The sequence below is a fragment of the Ictalurus punctatus genome, chromosome 4 (assembly GCF_001660625.3).
Source record: "Ictalurus punctatus breed USDA103 chromosome 4, Coco_2.0, whole genome shotgun sequence".
In the NCBI taxonomy this organism is placed as follows: Eukaryota; Metazoa; Chordata; class Actinopteri; order Siluriformes; family Ictaluridae; genus Ictalurus; species Ictalurus punctatus.
The window spans coordinates 19,038,977-19,059,143 of record NC_071284.1 but is presented as its reverse complement, the minus strand read 5'-3'; the positions used below and the strand labels follow the sequence as shown (position 1 = coordinate 19,059,143).

At 45.3% G+C, this 20,167-nt stretch overlaps 1 protein-coding gene across 1 annotated transcript in view; it reads left to right on the top strand.

Annotated features, from left to right (window-relative positions):
- Positions 1 to 20,167, top strand: part of rasgrf1 (Ras protein specific guanine nucleotide releasing factor 1) — a 444,677-nt gene that overhangs the window by 320,201 nt on the left and 104,309 nt on the right. The window contains exons 12-14 of the mRNA XM_017465599.3: positions 7,573 to 7,715; positions 7,827 to 7,909; positions 19,138 to 19,386. Coding sequence (XP_017321088.3) covers positions 7,573 to 7,715; positions 7,827 to 7,909; positions 19,138 to 19,386 — 475 coding nt within the window. The remainder of the gene's footprint in view (positions 1 to 7,572; positions 7,716 to 7,826; positions 7,910 to 19,137; positions 19,387 to 20,167) is intronic.

Genomic DNA, 20,167 nt, shown 5'->3' with positions numbered 1-20,167 from the left:
GTGACATAAGGTGGAGAGTGACATCATACAGCCCAAAAAAATAATGTTTAATAGTGCAAACACCAAATGAGTACAAACATTAATTTTTGCTGAAGAAATCAGCACAAACATAGCAGAAACAAATGGCATAATTTTGGTGATTATTTAATTTCATGGGGTGCCAACTTAATGGAGATAAAACAGTCCACTGCACCTCATATATGAAGTTAAAGAACTTTGTGTAATACAATTTGATAGTATCTGCTAAATAAAGTTACCTAATTTGTTGATGTTTCCCGAAATTGTTCTCTATTGAAGTGTTTTGCGGACAATTTTCAAAAGCAATTGCAAACTGTATTTGTAATTGCTTTCACGTGTAACTGGTAATGATGATAATGGTCATTCTGGTATATAGATGGACAATATACATATTACGGGCGGCTGTGGCTCAGGTGGTAGAGCGGGTTGTCCACTAATTGTAGAGTTCCCGGTTCGATTCATGTCCTTGGGCAAGACACTGAACCCCAAGTTGCTCCCGATGTCAAGCTGCGCCTTGCATGGCAGCTCTTCTACCATTGGTGTGTGAGTGTGTATGTGAATGGGTGAATGAGACACAATGTAAAGCGCTTTTGGATAAAAGCGCTATATAAGTGTGCCATTTACAATATGGTGCCATTCTGCAGTTCTGAAGCCTAAATTCAGTCAGAAAGAAAGGCGCCATCTTGACTGATGTTGCACAATAGGTCAGTTGGAGCCAGAGCATTGGGCATTGCTGATCAGACAGTAGTGGTATCGCCTGGTGGCAATTGCAGGTTAGAATACTTAGAATATTTATATTATAAAACTGTGAAACAAATCAAAAGCAAAGTGAAGCAAAGTGATAGTCAACAAACAGGAAAAAGTATACAGATATTAAATCAGGTAAAGCATGAGTTAAAAACTAAGGGTGTGTTAAAAACTGAGAACAGTATATTAAGAGATGCTTGAACTATTTACTAAGGCTGGATGAGCTTTTTTCTCCCGAGTGAAATAAATCCCTCACACTGCAGAAAACTTCCCTTTTTGCAGGACAAAATATCAGGCTTCTGGGGGAAAACCATGCATAAACCGTATTTCTAACCCTGCGATGTCGGATTATTCGGCCATCGTGGGAAATGAATGGCATAGCTTCTAAGCTATGCAGAAGGTGGAGGAGGCACTTGCGAGCTACCTCTCTCCATCGACAGCATTTAATTTAGGGGGCCGGCTTTGCCATCCAAGCCATGTAAGGCCACCGTGGCGTTGGTGGGCAAGGCCTTTGCAGTATTGGGTCTTGCTTGAGGGTCACTGCAAACAATGACAGTGTTGCAGAGCTACCAAGCAGACCTCCTGAGTGAGCCCGACATATGGCGGCATTCAGCCAGTTCCTTCCCTGTCATGTCGAGTTCACCCGCGCATCTACCAGTGGAGCCCGGGCCAGCACTATTGCAAGGGAGGCACAGAAGGTGAGTACGGTAGCCTGCCAACCCCCACAGACAGCCAGGGGAACCAGGCGGCCACAGTTGCGGAATGCTACTGGGGCTGATCTGAGAATGGTTATAAAAGCCAAGCAGAAAAAAGAGGAGTGGTCCTGAGGGGCCCTGGAGGGACATATCAGGGGACATGAGGTTGTTAGGGAAGTTAGCCCCCAGTGCTACTGTAGGGCCTCCCCTAGCCAAGGCTTTCCCAAGTTTTCAGTGTTCTCTGGTCAGCGAGCTGTCACAGGGCAACGGAAATCTGATGCTTTCCCTCCAATAGACTGTAAATGGTCTGCACTTATATAGCACTTTTATCCAAAGCACTTTACACTGTTTCTAATTCACCCATTCACACACGAATTGTAGCAGAGCTGCCATGCAAGTCATTAACTTGCCATGGGGAGCAACTTGGGATTCAGTGTCTTGCCCAAGGACACTTTGGTATGTGGAGTCATGTGGGCTAGGAATTGAACTGCCAACCCTATGATTAGTGAACAACCTGCTCTACCACGTGAGCCACAGCCACCCAGGAATGTGTACGTTAGTGACATTAACTTTTCCAGAATGTGGAAAAGTTACCGTCACTAAAAGACTGTCTGGCAGCGTGGAAACTACTGCCAAATGTGTCTCCATGGGTTCTGTCTACTGTAGAAAAGGGTTACTGGGTCCAGTTCAGGACTCGACCCCCCGGTTCAGAGGTGTGCTCACCACAGCAGTCAGCACAGACCAGAGCCCTACGTTAATGCAGGAAGTAAGATCCCTCTTGGACAAAGGGGCCATAGAACATGTACCCCGTTCCCTGAGGGAGGGAAATTTTGACAGCCGTTATTTCCTGGTCCGCAAAAAATAGAGGAGTATGCGGCCAATTTTAAATCTGTGTCATCTGAACTGTACTCTTCGGACATACAGGTTCAAGATGCTCACGCCAAAACTTATCGTTCCACAGATTCAGTTTGAGGACTGGTTTGTGACGATAGATCTAAAAGGTGCATATTTCCACATAGAAATATCGCTAGCTTTATCCACTTGCACCTTCACAAAGTGCATGGATGCCATTCTGGCTCCATTGTGACTCCATGGCATCTGTGTACTAAACTACATGGATGACTGGTTAATTCTAGCATGATCCAGGGAACTGATGGTTCAACATCGAAATGTTGTTCTCACCCACATGAAGAGCTTTGGGCTCAGGCTGAATCTCAAAAAAGTATGCTTTCTCGAGTGCAGTGGACAACTTTTCTAGGGGTTATAAGGATTTTACTATGATGAGGGTGTTTCTATCCCCAACATGTGTAGGGTCAATCCTATCAATACTGAGCAAGATAAAGCTGGATCTTGGGAGACTATTGGCACTTATGGGCCTATTGCACAGGAGACCGTTCAGTGGTGACTGAGAAGTTGGGGGTTTCGTCTGAGGATGAAACTTCTGAGAGTAATCAGTGTCATGCGGTGATGCCTACGTGCTCTGAGAATTTGAAAGTGTCCCCAGTTTCTAGCCTTGGGTCACAGTCTAGGGGTATATCCTTAGTGCAAGATGGTAATGACAGACACCTCCCTCACGGGCTGGGCTGTGGTCTTAGACGACTGTCCAGCTCACGGTCTCTGGAGCTGTCCTCATCTGGAGTGGCATATAAATTGCCTAGAAATGTGGGCCATATTTCTAGCACTGAAATTCTTTCTTCCTCAATTGAGAGATCACCATGTGTTTACAGACAACACAGCAGTGGTCTCATATTTTGACCACCAGGGAGGAAAAGTTTTGTCAGTGAGTACAATGTACATTCTGGGCAACTGGAATGTGGGGGCAGATATCCTGTTGAAGCAGGGGCTGAGGCCCAGGGATTGGTGGCTCCATCCACAAGTGGTGGAGTTCATATGGCGGAGGTTTGGCGAAGTGGCAGTGGATGTGTTCACCTCCGAGGAGTCAAAACGCTGCTTGCTGCAGTTCGCCCTTCTCCTCCCGCACCATTAGGGCTGGATGCCATGGTGCACATGTGGCCAAGGTCACATCTATATGCTTTTCCCCCGATTGCTCTGCTCCCACAAGTTCTAGCGAGAGTTCGCCAAGACGGTCTACATCTGCTTCTATTAGCACCTTATTAGCCAGCTCGAATATGGTTCTCAAAGACAATATCCCTGCTAGATGGCACTCCTTGGGAGATTCCCATCCACAGGAATGTACTGTCTCATGCCGGAGGGCTGATTTATCACCCTCTGCCGGAAGTATGGAATCTGTGGGTCTGCCCCTGAGGGGCACCAGTATATAGATACTGGTCTCACAACTGAGGTTGCAGAGACCATGTAGAATGCTAGAACGCCATCCATGACAAAATTGTATGAGCTCAAGTGGCAACTTTTTTCTCGTAGTGTGAGGAACATAAGCTAGACCCAGTGAACTGTAATAGCTACAGTTCTAGAGTTCTTACAAGGATGTTTCTCAATGAGGTTGGCTCCTCCTACAATCAGGGTCTACGTGGCCACCATTTCGGCCAGCCACGCCCTTATTGATGGAGCCTCTGTGGGGCAACATCCTCTAACTTCAAGGGATATGCATGTTGTCAGGTGGCTGAGGCACATCTGCAGACCACACGTACCTTCCTGGGACCTTTCTGGAAGGTCTGTCACATGCCACATTTGAGCCCTTACTGTCAGCCTCTGAGGAGCTTCTGACCCTAAAGGTTGCTCTTTTGCTGGCCCTGACATCTCTCAAGCGAGTAGGAGATCTAAAAGCTCTCTGTTTAACCTTCCTGCCGTGACTTTACCCCTGGATTAGCCAAGGCCTTCCTGTATTCTAGGCCGGATTATATTCCTAAAGTGCCTACATCTGCTGCCCAGCCAGTAGTGATGCAGGCTTTGTGCCCTCCCCTGTTCCTCATACCGGAACAAGAGAAATTGCATCCACTGTGTCCAGTAAGGGCCCTCTGTACTTACATCCACCGTTCCAGCCAGAGGTGTAAGTCAGAGCAGCTGCTGGTCGGCTTTGGTGGTGACAACAGTGGTGATGCTGTGTTGAAACAGCACATCTCTAATTGGATAGTGGAAGCTATCTCTATTACTTGTGAGGCGCGTGGTTTCGCTTTGCCTCTGGGCATAAGGGCTCATTCCACTAGGGGGGTCGCCTCCTTGAAGGCTTTGTCCAAAGGGGTATCCTTACAGGATGTGTGTGCTGTGGCGGTGTAGTCTATGCCACATACATTCATTTAGTTTTACAGCCTGTATATACTGTATCTCACAAAACTGAGTACACCCCTCACATTTTTGTAAATATTTGATTATATCTTTTAATTTGACAACACTGAAGAAATGACACTTGTAAAGCTACAATGTAAAGTAGTGAGTGTACAGCTTGTGTAACAGTGTAAATTTGCTGTCCCCTCAAAATAACTCAACACACAGCCATTAATGTCTAAACCACTGGCAACAAAAGTGAGTACACCCCTAAGTGAAAATGCCCAAATTGGGCCCAATTAGCCATTTTCCCTCCCTGGTGTCATGTGACTTGTTAGTGTTACAAGGTCTCAGGTGTGAATGGGGAGCAGGTGTGTTAAATTTGGTGTCATCACTCTCACACTAGCTCATACTGGTGACTGGAAGTTCAACATGGCACCTTATGGCAAAGAACTCCCTGAGGATCTGAAAAAAAAAAAGAATTGTTGCTCTAAATAAAGATGGTCTAGGCTATGAGAAGATTGCCAAGACCCTGATACTGAGCTGCAGCACGGTGGCCAAGACCATACAGCGGTTTAACAGGACAGGTTCCACTCAGAACAGGCCCCGCAATGGTCGACCAAAGAAGTTGAGTGCACGTGCTCAACGTCATATCCAGAGGTTGTCTTTGGGAAATAGACATATGAGTGCTGCCAGCATTGCTGCAGACGTTGAAGGTGTGGGGGGGTCAGCATGTCAGTGCTCAGACCATATGCCACACACTGCATCAAATTGGTCTGCATGGCTGTCGTCCCAGAAGGAAGCCTCTTCTAAAGATGATGCACAAGAAAGCCTGCAAACAGTTTGCTGTAGACAAGCAGACTAAGGGCATGGATTACTGGAACCATGTCCTGTGGTCTGATGAGACCAAGATAAACTTAATTGGTTCAGACGGTGCCAAGCGTGTGTTGGGCCAACCATGTGAGGAGTACAAAGACAAGTGTGTCTGGCCTACAGTCAAGCATAGTGGTGGGAGTGTCATGGTCTGGGGCTGCATGAGTGCTGCCAGCACTGGGGAGCTACAGTTCATTGAGGAAACCATGAATGCCAACATGTACTGTGACATACTGAAGCAGATCATGATCAGTATGCAGTATTCCAGCATGATAACGTCCCCAAACACACCTCCAAGATGACCACTGCCTTGCTAAAGAAGCTGAGGGTGAAGGTGATGGACTGGCCAAGCATGTCTCCAGACCTAAACCCTATTGAGTACCTGTGGGGCATCCTCAAATGGAAGGTGGAGGAGCACAAGGTCTTTAACATCCACCAGCTCCGTGATGTCATCATGGGGGATTCCAGTGGCAATCTGTGAAGCTCTGGTGAACTCCATGTCCAAGAGGGTTAAGGCAGTGCTGGAAAATAATAGTGGCCACCCAAAATATTGACACTTTGGGCCCAATTTGGACATTTTCACTTAGGGGTGTACTCACTTTTGTTGCCAGCAGTTTAGACATTAATGGCTGTGTGTTGAGTTATTTTGAGAGGGCAGCAAATTTACACTGTTACCCAAGCTGTACACTCACTACTTTACATTGTAGCAAAGTGTCATTTCTTCAGTGTTGTCACATGAAAAGATATAATCAAATATTTACAAAAATGTGAGGGGTGTACTCACTTTTGTGAGATACTGTACATTCCGGCCCAGGCTCAAGTGTCTTGCAGTGACACTTTGCGAAACTTTGTCATACTGCGGCATGCCTGTGAATTGCGTCTTCACTTCATATAATAGAGGGTGACGGCACGGTTCACTGTTGTCGTTTACATATCACACGACACGCTTACTTGCCATGTCACCTGATCACAGCAGGCCTATAAATAGACATAATGTTACACAAGTTTCAGATACCGATCACGTACGAGGGCGCTTCCCACAGCATTCAGCTAATGCAACGTGAAGTTCCCATCTCAGGGAACAAGGTTACATGAATAACCCAGACGCTTTCTCCGTCTACTCTGGTTTTCTCCCCCAGTCCAGAGACTTGCATGGTAGACTGATTGGCATGTCCAAAGTGTCCATAGTGTAAGAAAGGGTATGTGAATGTGTATGTGACTGTGCCCTGCGATGGATTGGCACCCTGTCCTGCGTGTACCCTGCCTTGTGCCTGATGCTCCCTGGGATAGGCTCTAGCTTCCCCGTGACCCTGGATGATAAGCGGTATAGGATGAAGGATGGATCTTTTCATATTACTGGTGTTTCATTATTTAGGCATTAATCATAAAAATGGCCCATTCAGCACGCTCCATAGCTTAAACCCCCACAGAACTCTTGATATTTGGAACAGATGTGCAAAAATTGTCAGGTTTTTATGATTAAAAAGTCTATTTTGCTTTATTTAAAATTTAAGTAATTTCTGAGACCAAGTAAGAACTCTAATGATAAAGGAAACATAACGCAACAAGGTGTTTCACCTCAAAGAACACACACACACACACACATTCTGCTGGCATGGTTTGGGTTTACCTGTAGAGGGAAAGTTCACTGTAAATCAATACAAATGTATTCTGACTGATTGCCATTATGCTACAATGGAACATTCCTATCCTGATGGGAGTAGACCCCATCCAATTGCTTGAGAGGTCTTTGAATAGTTTGATTATTATGAAAATGAAAATCATATGCTTTTGCATTAACCAGATGTCAATTCACTTGAGAGATCATGGACTGACTATGGCTCTCCACCACGATCATCAAAACAGTGATCAGGGTAATATCTTTTCAAAGAATGATATTCGATTTCCCGAAAGTTAAATAATCTATACCATTTCACCCTGAAGTTGTTCTGGTGGCTTTTGGTGGCCCTACACCTTCTTAAGGCACTACATGTTTCCTTTAATTAGTCCATAGTCACGCATTTGTGGAAAAAAAAATCATCTGTCTCTTCTCCAGCAAAATCAGACAAGAATAGCCAAGATATGGAGCACCTGGACTTTAAAATAGTGGTGGAGCCTAAAGACAGCCAGGCCTTCACCATCATCCTAGTTGCCTCCTCAAGGCAAGAGAAGTCAGCCTGGACCAGTGACATAAGCCAGGCATGTCCACCTACATTTACTCCTGTTTATTCAGCCACACAGCTTCTCGATATTATCTCATCATCTTTCATCCCCTGTGGTTTAAAATCTGCCTCTCTCTCTTTCCCACAGTGCATTGACAACATTCGTTGCAATGGCCTTATGATGAATGCTTTTGAGGACAACTCAAAAGTCACTGTGCCACAGATGATCAAGTATGAGTCCCACTGCAATATATTCATAAGAAAATTCAGGGCTTAGTGAAAATAATTTTAATGCTTTGAAATCACTATAAATATTTCTAATGATTAAAAAATTGTTTCCATGTGACTTTATCGAACAAATATTTGATACTTGAAACAAAAATAATTATTCATAATTTTATGAATAATTGCTCATGTGAAAGAGCAAAACAAGCTACATCTTGAAAAGCAGGGAGGTGGCAGATTGATAAAACTGGACTTGGACTTTTTCTAGAAAATTAAGTAACTTCTGTATGTCGGTAAGTGCACTGTGGCATTGTTCAACTGCCAGTAAAAAATGGTGTTCTATTTTATTTCATTTTGTGATCAGAAATATGTGAGTACTGGTGAGTTATACAGCATTTTACAAGTATTTTAGTCACTAATTTCTGTCACTATTTTTGTGGTGGCCTAGGAAAACTCGTCAGATGTTGCTATGACTGAATTATGGGAAACAGCAAAGACCAATTTTGTACCCTTTCAAAGGGAACGAGACGTTGCGTTTAGCATAACACTATGGGAGCGCCTCTCGTGCGCGACCAGCATCTGAAGCTTGTGTAAAATCATGCCTATTTATAGGCCTGCCATGATCATGTGACATAGCAATTAAGCATGTCGCGTGATATAAATATGGCAGCCTTTATTATATTCAGCAAAAGACTGCAGTTTTCAGTTGTTTTCGTAAAGAAACAAAAAGATGCTTAATTTCCTCACTATCTTTTCTCAATATCTCAGAACTTTTCTATCCCTTTAAAAACAAAAGAGAGAAAAAAAGGAATGAGCAAGAGAGAAAAACATGAGTGAGAGAATTCAGGAAGTGTGTTACGGCTTGCTCCCGTTTCATCACGGGGAATAGTGCACACTTTCTGGGTGAAGTGTCTAGGGTTGTAGCATGCGATGGCAGCCTTGAGAGGTTTGGGGGATCTCTTATGGATCCGGAAAGGGAGCCGGAGACGAGCGCTGCTCTATCTCTTGCTCTGTCTTCCGGGTTCGGCTTTCCGCAGGATTTTGGAGCTCGCATCACGACTCCTCCTTCCGGTATGGAAAGCCAAAACGAAACAAACACACACACACACACACACACACACACACACACACACACAAATAATAGTAATAATTCCTCTCTGACTCCGAGAAGCCAGAAGGGTGTATTAATAACTGAGAGCAGCATATAAAGAGCTGCTTGAAATGATTACTAAGGCTGGATGAGCCTTTTTCTCCCCAGAGAAAGTAAATCCCTCACACTGCAGAAACTCCCCTTTCTTCCAGAAGTGCATGACAAAATATCAGGCCTCTGGGGGAAAACCATGCATAAGCAGTATTTATAACCCCACGATGTTGGATTATTTGGCCATTGTGGGGAATGAACGGCATGGCTATTTAGCTATGCTGAAGGTGGAGGAGGCACTTGCAAGCTACCTCTCTCCATTGACGGCAGGTAATTGGGGGGCCGGCTTTGCCGTCCAAGCCACTGTGTAAGGCAACTGTGGCATTGGTGGGCAAGGCCTATGCGGTAGTAGTCTTGCTTGTGGGTCACTGTAGCCAATGACAGTGTTGCAGTCCTACCAAGCAGACCTGCTGAGTGAGCTTGACATATGGTAGCATTCAGTCAGTTTCTTCCCTGTTGTCTCAAGGTATCCACAAGTGGAGCCGGGGCCAGCACTAGTGCAAGGGAGACCCAGAAGGCAAGTATGGCAGACCGCGAACTCCCGCGGACAGCCAGGGGAACCAGGCGGCCATAGTCGCGGCCTGCTACTAGGCCTGATCTGAGAATGGTCATAAAGGCCAAGCAGGCAAAGAAGAGTGGTCCTGAGGGGCCATGGAGGGACGTATCAGGGGACATGAGGTTGTTAGGGCAGTTAGCCCCCAGTGCTACTGTAGGCCTCCCCTAGCCGAGGCAGTCCCAAGTTTTCAGTGTTCTCTGGTCAGTGAGCTGTCACAGGGCAATGAAAATCTGATGCTTTCCCTCCAATAGAATGTGGAATAGTTAATGTCACCAAAGAACCATCTGGCAGCATGGAAACTACTGCCAAATGTGTCTCCATGGGTTCTGTCTACTGTAGAAAAGGGTTTATAGTCTGACCCCCCAGGTCAGAGGTATAGTCAGCACCGACCAGAGCCCGACGTTAGTGCAATAAGTAAGATCCCTCTTGGACAAAGGGGCCATAGAACATTTACCCCGTTCCCTGAGGAATGGAGGTTTTTACAGCCGTTATTTCCTGGTCCACAAAAAAACAGGAGTAGGCGGCCAATTTTAGATGTGCGTCATCTGAACTGTACTCTTCGGACATGCAGGTTCAAGATGCTCACGCCCAAACTTATTGTTCCACAAACTCAGTTTGAGGACTGGTTTGTGACGATAGATCTAAACGGTACATATTTCCACATAGAAATATCGCTAGCTTTATCCCCTTGCACCTTCACAAAGTGCATGGATGTCATTCTGGCTCCATTGTGACTCCAGGGCATCCGTGTACTAAACAACCTGGATGACTGGTTAATTCTAGCACGATCCAGGGAACTCGCAGTTCAACATCGAGATGCTTTTCTCACCCACATGAAGAGCTTGGGGCTCAGGTTGAACCCCAGAAGAGTATGCTTTCCCCAGTGCAGTTGACAACTTTTCTAGGGGTCATAAGGATTCTACTACGATGAGGGCATTTCTATCACCAACATGCGTAGGGTCAATCCTATCAACACTGAGCAAGATAAAGCTGGATCTTGGGAGACTATTGGCGCTTATGGGCCTATTGCACAGGAGACCATTCAGTGGTGGCTGAGAAGTTGGGGGATTCGTCCAAGGACGAAACCTCTGAGAATAAACAGTGTCACGTGGCAATGCCTATGTGCTCTGAGAATTTGAACGTGTCCCCGGTTTCTAGCCTTGGGTCACACTCTAGGGGTGTCTCCTTAGTGCAAGACGGTAATGACAGAGACCTCCCCCATGGGCTGGAACATGGTGTTAGACAGCTGTCCAGCTCACGGTCTCTGGTGCAGCCTTCATCTGGAGCAGCATATAAATTGCCTAGAAATGTGGGCCATATTTCTAGCAATGAAATTTCTTCTTCTACAATTGAGAGGTCACCATGTGTTTACAGACAACACACCGGTGGTCTCATATATTGACCACCAGGGAGGATTATGTCCATGCCCCCTGTTCAGGCAGGAACAACTAATTTTTCTCTGAGCAGAAGGAAAGTTTGTCAGTGAGTGCAATGTACATTCTGGGAATATGGGGGCAGACATCCTGTTGAGGCAGGAGAATTGGTGGCTCCATCCACAAGGGGTGGCGTCCATATGACGAGGTTTGGCCAAGCGGGACTGCATGTGTTCGCCTATGAGGAGACAACACAGTCTGCTGTGGTTTGCCCTCGCTCCTCCCTCACAGTTAGGGCTGGACGTCATGGTGCTCATGTGGCCAAGATCACATCTGTACGCTTTCCCCCCATCATTCTGCTCCCACAAGTTCTAGCCCTGTTAGATGGCACTCCTTGGGAGATTCCCATCCGTAGGGATCCACTGTAGACCCAGTGAACTGCGCAATAGCTACAGTCCTAGAATTCTTACAAGAACATTTCTCAGCGGGGTGGGCTCCTTCTGCAATCAGGGTTTACGTGGTCGCCATTTCGGCCAGCCATGCCCCTGTTGATGGAGCCTCTGTGGGGAAACATCCTCTAACTTCGAGGTTTACACGTGGTGTCAGTCGGCTGAGGTCCATCTGCAGGCCACGCATACCTTCCTTGGACCTTTCTGTGGTCTTGGAAGGTCTGTCAGGGGCCCCATTTGAGCCCTTAGAGTCAGCCTCTGTGAAGCTTCTGACTCTAAAGGTAGCTCTTCTGCTGGCCCTGACATCTCTCAAGCGAGAAGGAGATCTACAAGCTGTCTGTTTCCCCTTCCTGCCTTGACTTTGCCCCTGGATTGGCCAAGGCCTTCCTGTATCCTATTCCGGATTATATTCCTAAGGTGCCTACATCAGCTGCCCACCCTGTGGTGCTGCAGGTTGCGGTCGCCTCTGTGAAGACTTTGTCCAAAGGGGTATCCTTACAAGATGTGTGTGCTGCTGCAGGGTGGTCTACACCACACACGTTCATTCATTAATAGAGACTGAATGTTAATTCCACCTCGGGCTTGGGTCTTTTTGAACAGGCCGTACCTTCATTCCCATAGTGTTATGCTAAACGCAACGTCGAAGTTCCCTTTGAAAGGGAATGTCTGGGTTATGCATGTACATTGCGTAACTGTCATACCAAGGTAGGCCTGTGAATTGCGTCCTCACTTCAGATAATAGAGGCTGATGGCGCGGTTCACAGGTGCCATATTTATATCATGCGACGCGCTTAATTGCCACATCACCTGATCATGGCAGACCTATAAATAGGCATGATTTTACACAAGTTTCAGATGGTGCTCCCATAGTGTTATGCTAAACGCAACTTCTCGTTCCCTTCTCAGGGAACAGGGTTACATGCGTAACCCAGACGTTTTGCCTATAACATACTTTAACACCTCAGCTTTAAGAAACCGTAAATACAGTGGTGCTTGAAAGTTTGTGAAAGTTTGTTAGAATTTTATATATTTGCATGAATATGACCTAAAACAACGTCAGATTTTCACACAAACCCTAAAAGTAGACAAAGTAAACACAAATAAACTAATGAGGCAAAAATATTATATTTGGTTAATTATTTATTAAGGAAAATGATCCAGTATTACCTATCTGTGAATGGAAAATGTATGTGAACCTCTAGCATTAGCAGTTAAATTGAAGGTGAAATTAGCGTCAGGTGATTTCAATCAATGGGATCAGGTGTGATTTGTTTTATTTAAAGAACATAAATCTATCAGAATCTGATCTTTACAACACATTTTTGTGGACGTGTAGTGTGTCATCAACAAAGGAGATTCTTGAGGACCTCAGAAAGACAGTTGTTGGTGCTTTTTTGATCAGGCTATAAAAGGTTACAAAACTACTTCTGAAGAGTTTGGAATCCAACAATCCACAGTCAGACAGATGGAGGAAATGCACAAATGGAGGAAATTCAAGACCATTGTTACTCTCCCCAGGAGTGTTGGATCAACAAAGATCTCTCCAAGAACAAGACGTGTAATAGTCTGTGAAGTCAGAAAATTATTTAGAGTAACTTCTAAGCAACTAAAGGCCTCTCTCACATTGGCTAATGTTCCAAAATGAACAATTTTGCCCTTCTGCAGTTTGCTAAAGATCACATGGATAAGCCAGAAGGCTATTGGATAAAATGTTTTGTGGACTTATGAGACCAAAATAGAATTTTTGGTTTAAATGAGAAGCGTTCTGTTTAAAGAAAGTAAAACATTGCATTCCAGCATGAGAAACTTATCCCATTTGTGAAACATGGTAGTGGTAATATAATAGTTTGGGCCTGTTTTGCTGCATCTGGGCCTGGACAACTTGCCATCAAATTCTAAAGGAAAATATCAGGACATCAAGAGAACGTGGGGCGTGCGGCCACACAATGACCCTAAGCACATAAGTCATTCTACCAAAGAATGGTTAAAGAAGAATAAAGTTAATGTTTTGGAACAGCCAAGTCAAAGTCCTGAGCTTAATGCAATAGAAATGTTGTGGAAGAACCTGAAGCAAGCAGTTCATGTGAGGAAACGTCTGGGTTACACATGTACACTGGGTAACCCTGTTCCCTGAGAATGGAACAAGACATTGCGTTTAGCATAACACTATGGGAGTGCCTCTCGCGTGCGAGCAGCATCTGAAGCTTGTGTAAAATCATGCCTCTTTATAGGCTTGCCATGATCAGGTGACGTGGCAATTAAACGCGTTGCGTGATGTAAATATGGCACCTGTGAACCACGCAATCAGCCTCTATTATCTGAAGTGAGGATGCAATTCACAGGCCTGCTCTGGTATGACAAAGCTATGCAATGTCTCGTTCCCTTCTCAGGGAACACGGTTACATGCATAAAACAAGATGTTCCCTTTCAAAGGGAACTTTGATGTTGCGTTTAGCATAACACCATGGTAACGAGAATACCCACTCCATCATATCGAGGGTACGGCCTGTTCAAAAAGACCCAAGCCTAAGGGTCACTGCAAGACACTAAAGCCCAGGGTGGAATGAATATCCAGGGCTATAACAATGAATGAATGTGTGTGGTGTAGACCACCCTGCAGCAGCACACACATTCTGTAAGGATACCCCTTTGGACAAAGCCTTCGAGGAGGCGACCACCCTTGTGGAATGAGCCCTTATGCCCAGTGGCATAGCAAGACCACACGCCTCATAAGCAATACAGATTGCTTCTGCTATCCAATTAGAGGTGCGCTGCGTTGACACAGCATCACCTCTACTGTCGCTACCAAAGCAGACCAACAGCTGCTCTGACTTACGCCACTGGCCAGAGCAGTGGACGTAAGTACAGAGAACCATTACTGGACACAGTAGGTGCATCCTCTCTTGTTTCGGTGTGAGGAATGGAGGAGGGCAGAAAGCCTGCAACACCACAGGGTGGGCAGCCGATGTAGGCACTTTTGGAATATAATCCGGCCTAGGACGCTGGAAGGCCTTGGCTAATCCAGGGGCAAAGTGAAGGCAGAAAGGGGCAACAGAGAGAGCTTGTAGATCTCCTACTTGCTTGAGAGATGTCAGGGCCAGCAGAAGAGCTACCTTTAGCGTCAGAAGCTTCTCAGAGGCTGACTCTAAGGGCTCAAATAGGGCACCTGACAGACCTTCCAGGACCACAGAAAGGTCCCAGGAAGGTATGCCTGGCCTGCAGATGGGCCTCAGCCACCTGACACCATGCATAAACCTCAAAGCTAGAGGATGTTGCACCATAGAGGCTCCATCAACACGGGCGTGGCTGGCCGAAATGGTGGCCACGTAAACCCTGATTGTAGAAGGAGCTCACCCCGCTGAGACATGTTCTTTTAAGAACTCCAGGATTGCAGCTTTTGCGCAGTTCACTGGGTCTACAGTGGATTCCTTGCAGATGGGAATCTCCCAAGGAGTGCCATCTAGCAGCGATATTATCTCTGAGAATGATATTTGAGCTGGCCAATAAGGTGCTACTAGCAGCAGACATAGACTGTCTTGGCAAACTCTCTCTAGAACTTGTGGGAGCAGAGCGATCGGATGAAAAGTGTACAGATGCGACCTCAGCCACATGTGCACCATGGCGTCCAGCCCTAATTGTGTGGGAGGAGTGAGGGCGAATCACACTGTGTTGTCTCCTCGGAGGCAAATACATGCAGTCCTGCTTGGCCAAACCTCACCATATGGACTCCACCACTTGTGGATGGAGCTACCAATTCCCCTGCCTCAACAGGATGTCTGCCCCCATATTCCCAGGATGTACATTGCACTCACTGACAAACATTCCTTCTGCCCAGAGAAGAATTAGTTGCACCTGCCTGAACAGGGGGGCGCGGACATAATCCTCCCTGGTGGTCAAAATATGAGACCACCGCTGGGTTGTCTGTAAACACATGGTGACCTCTCAATTGTAGAAGAAGGTATTTCAGTGCTAGAAATATGGACCACATTTCTAGGCAATTTTTATCCAGATAAGGGCCACTCCAGAGAGCATGAGCTGGACAGCTGTCTAATACCATGCTCCAGCCCATGAGGGAGGTGTCTGTCATTACTATCTTGCGCTAGGGAGACACACCTAGAGTGTGACCCCAGGCTAGAAACCAGGGACACTCAAATTCTCAGAGCACGTAGGCATCGCCGCGTGACACTGATTATTCTCAGAGCTTTCGTCCTTGGATGAAACCCCCAACTTCTCAGCCACCACTGAATGGTCTCCTGTGCAATAGGCCCATAAGCTCCAATAGTCTTCCAAGATGCAGCATTATCTTGCTCAGTGTTGATAGGATTGACCCTACGCATTTTGGTGATAGAAACACCCTCATCATAGTAGAATCCTTATAACCCCTAGAAAAGTTGTCCACTGCACTGGGGGAAAGCATACTTTTCTGAGGTTCAACCTGAGCCCTAAGCTCTTCATGTGGGTGAGAATGTGAGCCAGAGTGACATCCATGCACTTTGTGAAGGTGCAAGTGGATAAAGCTAGCGATATTTCTATGTGGAAATATGCACCCTTTAGATCTATCGTCACAAACCAGTGCTCAAACTGAATCTGTGGAACGATAAGTTTGGGGGTCAGCATCTGAACCTGTATGTCCGAAGAGTACAGCTTAGATGACACAGATCTAAAATTGGCCGCATACTCCTCCATTTTTGCGGACCAGGAAATAATGGCTGTAAAACCTCCCTCCCTCAGGGAACGGGGTACATGTTCTATGGCCCCTTTGTCCAAGAGGGATCTTACTAGCTGCATTAACATTGGGCTCTGATCTGTGCTGACTATTGTGGTGAGCACACCTCTGAACTGGGTGGGTCGAGCTCTAAACTGGACCTGGTACCCCTTTTCTACAGTAGACAGAACCCATGGAGACACATTTGGCAGTAGTTTCCACGCTGCCAGATGGTTTTTTAGTGACATTAACTATTCCACATTCTATTGGAGGGAAAGCATCAGATTTTCATTGCCCTATGACAGGTCACTGCCAGTGAACACTGAAAACTTGGGACAGCCTTGACTAGGGGAGGCCCTACAGTAGTACTGGGGGCTAACTGCCCTAAAAACCTTATGTCCCCTGATATGTCCCTCCATGGCCCCTCAGGACCTCTCTTCTTTGTCTGCTTGGCCTTTGTGACCATTCTCAGATCAGGTCCAGTAGCAGGCCACGACTGTGGCCCCCTGGTTCCCCTGGCTGTCTGCGGGGGTTGGTAGGCTGCCATACTCACCTTCTGGGTCTCCCTCGCACTAGTGCTGGCCCAGGCTCCACTTGTGGATGGCCGGGTGAACTCGATACAACAGGGAAGGAACTGGCTGAATGCGGCCATAATTCGAGCTCACTCAGCAGGTCTGCTTGGTAGGCCTGCAACACTGTCATTGTCTACAGTGACCCACAGCAAGACTACTATTGCATAGGCCTTGCCCACCAATGCCACCGTGGCTTGGATGGCAAAGCCATCCCCCCTAATTACCTGCCGTTGATGGACAAAGGTAGCTCGCAAGTGCCTCCTCCACCTTCAGCATAGCTAAATAGCCATGCCGTTCATTCCCCACAATGGCCGAATAACCCAACATCGTGGTTATAAATACGGCTTATGCATGGTTTTACCCCAGAAGCCTGATATTTTGTCATGCACTTCTGGAAGAAAGGGGAGTTTTCTGCAATGTGAGGGATTTACTTTCACTGGGGAGAAAAAAGGCTCATCCAGCCTTATTAATCACTTCAAGCAGCTCTTTGTATGCTGCTCTCAGTTTTTAGCACATCCGACTGGCTCCTCGGAGTCAGAGAGGAATTATTATTATTATTGTGTGTGTGTGTGTGTGTGTGTGTGTGTTTTCCCGTTTTGGCTTTCCATAGCGGAAGGAGTCGTGAAGCGAGATCCAAAATCTAGCAGAGAGCTGGACCCGGAAGACAGAGCAAGAGATAGAGCAGCGCTTGTCTCCGACTCTTCTTCCGGATCCATAAAAGATCCCCCGGACCTGAGACGGCTAGCTGCGTCGGCAGCAGCCGGCACAGATCCGTGAGGCTCTGAAGCCCAACTCGATTCTGCTTCCGAGAAGAGCGCGAGTCGCGTCCTAATGTAGGCATTACCATGCACAGCCTCTCGAGGCTGCCATCGCATGCTACATCCCTAGACACTTCACCCAGAAAGTGTGCACTATTCCCCGTGATGAAACAGGACCAAGCTGTAACACACTTCCTGAATTCTCTCACTCATATTTTTCTCTCTCGCTCATTGCTTTTTTTCCCTTCTCTTTTTTTAAAGGGATAGACACGTTCTGAGATTTTGAGGAAAGATAGAGAGGAAATGAAGCGTCTTTTTGTTTGTTTACGCAAACAACTGACATGCAGTCTTTCGCTGAAGATAATAGAGGCTGATGGCGTGGTTCACAGATGCCATATTTATATCACACGATGCGCTTAATTGCCATGTCACCTGATCATGGCAGGCTTATAAATAGGCATGATTTTACACAAGCTTCAGATGCTGGTCGTGCGAGAGGCGCTCCCATAGTGTTATGCTAAACGCAACGTCTCGTTCCCTTTGAAAGGGAACTGACCAACATCCTAGAGGTGAAGCTGTTCTGTACTGAGGAATGGGCTAAATTTCCTCCAAGATGATGTGCAGGACTTATCAACACTTACCGGAAATGTTATTTGCAGTTATTGCTGCACGAGGGGGTTATACCAGATACTGAATGCAAAGGTTCACATACTTTTGCCACTCACAGATATTGGATAGTTTTCTTCAATAAATAAGTTACCAAGTAACTTTTGTACAACATTTGTATAATTGAATTTTCTTTATCTACTTTTAGGACTTGCATGAAAATCTGATGATATTTTAGGTTGTATTTATGCAAAAATATAGAGAATTCTAAAGGGTTCACAAACTTTAAAGCACCACTGTATGTTTCACCAAAATTATTTTTTAACATACTTTTTCCTTTACTTAACTTGCCTATCTGCTTTCAACAATCATGTTGGGTAAGGAGTTGGGTAATCACACAAATATAGTAAAACTTTTCTGTTAATATGGATAACAAAAGTAGAGATAGTTATGCATCACAGAGTAGAAATATCATTTGAAGTGGAGGACATTTCCCCCATCAGAATGGCTGAGGAAGCACATAAAGCTTCAGTGAATAGTACAAACCATGTGTTGTTCTTAGCTTAGTTGTTTATATAGTAATAAAAGTATCAGTCCACTAATAGCGGTTTGTAGTATTTATTACATTGTTTATAAAATTTGTCACAAGTTCCCAAAGATTAAATGTTAAGAGTACTAGCATAGATTGCTATGTCTTTTTGGTCATTACTTTCTCCCTTTTATTTTTTTGGGGTCACTGAATTTTAAAATGCTTTGATTGAGAGGCAAAAGAGAAACACAATCAGGAACATAATCAAGTACAGGAAAGCCTGTAGTTTTCAGAAGTATATATAGTAGAAAATGTGTATTTCACCATGAGAAGGATTTTCTTAGGCCACCACACAGTTATCATTGATACTTTTACTACTTACTTTACAATTGCTTTACACACACACACACAGACACAGACACACATGTTCCATACATATAATTCTATCAAAAAACTCTTTTCACATGTGCTTATTCTGGGTTTAGATCTGATGCCAGTCTTTACTGCGATGATGTGGACATCCGCTTCAGTAAGATGATGAACTCATGCAAAGTGTTGCAGATCCGCTATGCCAGTGTGGAGCGGTTATTGGAGCGGCTGACTGACCTGCGCTTCCTGTCTATTGACTTTCTCAACACCTTTTTGCACTCATACCGCGTCTTTACCACTGCAGATGTTGTACTCGACAAGCTCATTGCCATCTACAAGAGGCCCATCAGTGCCATCCCAGCTCGGTGGGTCTCACATGTGACTTTCTATTGCTATAATGTGGCAGCTCATGAGCTGTCTAAAAAGAAATATATTTGAAAATGAAACTTTACATGCAGCAATGCTGTTAACAAAAGCTAATTTTAAAGAGTAAAGCTCTAATGTATGATCAGTAATGAGCAGCCTGTCATATGAGGCCATATATAAATGCTCAAATTTAGGTCAGGTGAGGTCAAAAATTTTGTTTTACTCTGTTATAGTTGTCTACGTTCCTCCTTTTGCATCTTTAAATAATTTTTTCAACACACATTCTATGCATTTTGTTCTAATACACCTGTTAGCTGTATCTTATATGACTCCGCTCACCAATCAAAAGCATCATACATGGCTTTGTTTCACCAGTCAAGCAGAGTCATATGCATACTGTAAAGCATAGGTTCCCAACCTTGGTTCAGGAGTATGCTATCTCCTGCATATTTTTGAAGTGGGTATGTTAGAGCTGGGAAAGCTAAAATTTGCAGCACAGGGGTTCTCCAGGACCAAGGAATGTGTGCTGTAATGGTAGCATAGTCATTAACAGTGGTGCAGAAGTAGTACCACTGATTTCCCTGCATAGAATTACAACAGTGGATGATGCTGTGGAAGTAGATCACCACTGGCCTCATATTGAGGCAGTGCTTTCTGTGCAGACTGCTAAACCCAACAGTTATATAATTATTACTTTCTCTGTCAGCCTAAAAAATAAGGACATTTCAGCATTCAAGAACTCAGCATCCAATTTGAGAAAACATGTTGAGGTAAATTGTT